The sequence below is a fragment of the Quercus suber genome, unplaced genomic scaffold, assembly GCF_002906115.3.
Source record: "Quercus suber isolate HL8 unplaced genomic scaffold, Cork oak 2.0 scaffold_350, whole genome shotgun sequence".
Classification (NCBI taxonomy): Eukaryota; Viridiplantae; Streptophyta; class Magnoliopsida; order Fagales; family Fagaceae; genus Quercus; species Quercus suber.
In genome coordinates this window covers 311,311-313,779 of record NW_027069802.1, presented here as the reverse complement: position 1 = coordinate 313,779, position 2,469 = coordinate 311,311, and the positions used below count along the sequence as shown (strand labels likewise).

At 31.1% G+C, this 2,469-nt stretch overlaps 1 protein-coding gene across 1 annotated transcript; it reads left to right on the top strand.

The window, feature by feature from the left end:
- The first annotated feature begins 1,274 nt into the window (after positions 1-1,274).
- On the top strand, positions 1,275-2,264 carry LOC112006190 (uncharacterized). The gene is made up of 4 exons (XM_024038489.2): positions 1,275-1,617; positions 1,731-1,780; positions 1,897-1,978; positions 2,111-2,264. The coding sequence occupies exons 1-4, from the start codon at positions 1,386-1,388 to the stop codon at positions 2,155-2,157; spliced, it is 411 nt and encodes a 136-aa protein (XP_023894257.1). The 5' UTR covers positions 1,275-1,385; the 3' UTR covers positions 2,158-2,264.
- The last annotated feature ends 205 nt before the right edge of the window (positions 2,265-2,469 follow it).

The window sequence follows — 2,469 nt, the reverse complement described above, 5'->3', positions numbered from 1 at the left end:
AAAAAAAAAGATAGCAAATTTATTATTAATTGCTTCCCGTATGTATATCCTCCCAATGAAAGTGGGTTTATTTTATTTTATTTTATTTTTTTAATTCATGGGATTAGCTATACTTCTACGTACACTACTACACATTTTAATATTTTATACTTTGAATTTTATTTTTCTTTCTATCTTATTATTTTAGGCTTTGTTGATAATATTTAGATAGACATAATTGTAAGTTGTAATTGTATGGCACCAACCAACTAAATTTACTTTTCAAAGAGGAAAACCAACTAAATTTAATCTCTCTTTAAAATTTTACGTTTTGTTGAATGTAGGTAGCGTATTTTGTTAAAAAACTTATTTTTTTAATATAAGTGGCATGTTTGGTTAAAACTGCTTTATTTTATAATACACTATACGTACAAATAAGGATTAGATGGATTAGAATTGGATTATATATAATACACTACACTTAAAAAATAAGGATTAAATGGATTAGATGAAGAATTTGGATTGTAATCAAATTAAGATTTTTATCAACTTAGAAATTATAGGAGAAAAAATTATATATATATATTTTAAAAATTTTAAAAAATTTCTACAATTTAGTGAAGCCACTTGACTCAACCATAGCTTCTAAGCTCAACTTTTATTATATAGTATATGATTTTTTTTTTGGTGAAAGGTTAATTTGAAATAGGATAAAAATAATTAAATAATGCCTAAAATTTCACATTAAAAAAAAAAAAGCCAAAATTGCAACTTGCCTCAGTGCCACTAGCCACTTGGCGTTGGGATTGTCTCCTAGGCCACAGGATATAAATCGAAACCTACTCATAGACAAGTCAACAACACATGTTTTAAGAATTGAATAGCTAAGAACAATAAGTCTTTTCTTCCAATGTGGCTCACCCTATTCTTGATGAAAAATATCAAGTTAAGAAAGATGGTTGGAGTTGATAACTTGAATGGAAGGTTTGGTAACGGGGGCTCTGTATAACTTTCTTCACAATTAGCAAGACAAAACCGTGTACAAATTACAACCCAAATTAAAAACCTTTAATTAACAGAGTAATACTCTAGTGATTAGTGGATTAAACCCTTTAAATGTGTCATTTATTAGTACCTAAACTGACAAATGGTGGGTCATAATCATTTACATTCAAGTGGGAACAAACAAACATTTCCATTTGAACGAAACGGTGCGTTTCCAAGACTAGCTAAAGCCATAGAAGTGGACCCAGAGAAGAGATTTGTGATCCACACAAGCTATTGTGTGGTTTGTTGCGAACCCAAAACCAAAGGAAGCCAACTAGCCAACGTGGCCCAATTTAAAACGGTCCAGACCTTATGTTTAGTTAAGCTTCCATGGCCGAATATGCTTTACTCTCTTTCCAATGGAATCTTTAAGCCCTTCACTTTCTTCATCGCTTGTTCCAAGCTCAAACAACACTTTCTCTAAAAGGACAGCCACAAAATCTAATGTCAATCTTGTTTGCCCAAAAAATTACACTAATTTGATTGGAAATCGAAGATTAACTACAAGGATTAAGGTGATTAATGATGTTTCCACCACAATGAATCCGGCTGGGGTTGAGGTCACTTGGCAAATTGTTGTTGGTGCTATTGGTAAGTATTATTTTACGATACATGATATGTATTTTATTTTTGAACAGTGTCTTTTTTGATTATCTCATACCTTTAATATACATTTTAAAAAAAAATTAATTTTTAATGTGCAGCTGGAGTTACACCTTTTGTGGTGGCAGGGATAGAGTTCAGCAAAAGAATTGTAAGCCCATATTATTTAGGCCTATATTGTTGACTAATGACTTCCTTGATAGAAGAAACTGGGAACTTTGTCTGGAACAAGATTAGAAAATGTTACATTTTCTTATATTCTGGCAGATAGCACAGAGAAGATGTGTGGTATGTGGAGGGTCAGGACTTGTTCTCAGAGAAAAGGACTATTTTAAATGCCCCGAATGTGGTATGATTCAATTTTTGTTCTTTATAAAGTTGTTGTCGTTGTTGTTTTTTTTTTTTTTTTTTTTTTTTTTTTTTTTTTTTTCCCTGCATTTGTTGAATTAGCATTGATGTCTAAATCCATTTTCTCTGGCAGGTGGATTTCTCCCATGGCAGTCGTGGAAACGATTCTTTTCTGGTTAAATTTCACTAATTTTGTTGTTTTCAATAATATATATGACTCTGATCATATATACGTGTATACATGTTAAAGCACAGAATATCAAATACATTTTGTATGTTTGCCTTTTTCTATACATCTTGGTTAGAAAAGTACATTTTGATGCGATTCATAGAACATGGATTATTTTTGTTCTTCAAAATATACTAAAAAGAAAGTCTAGTCGATCTGCCCCCATTGGAGAATCCCAAGGGAACAAAAAGGCACATGATACCATTATTGACATTACCTGTATACTTGTAAAAATTCCACACGTTATAATCAAGACTCAGAAC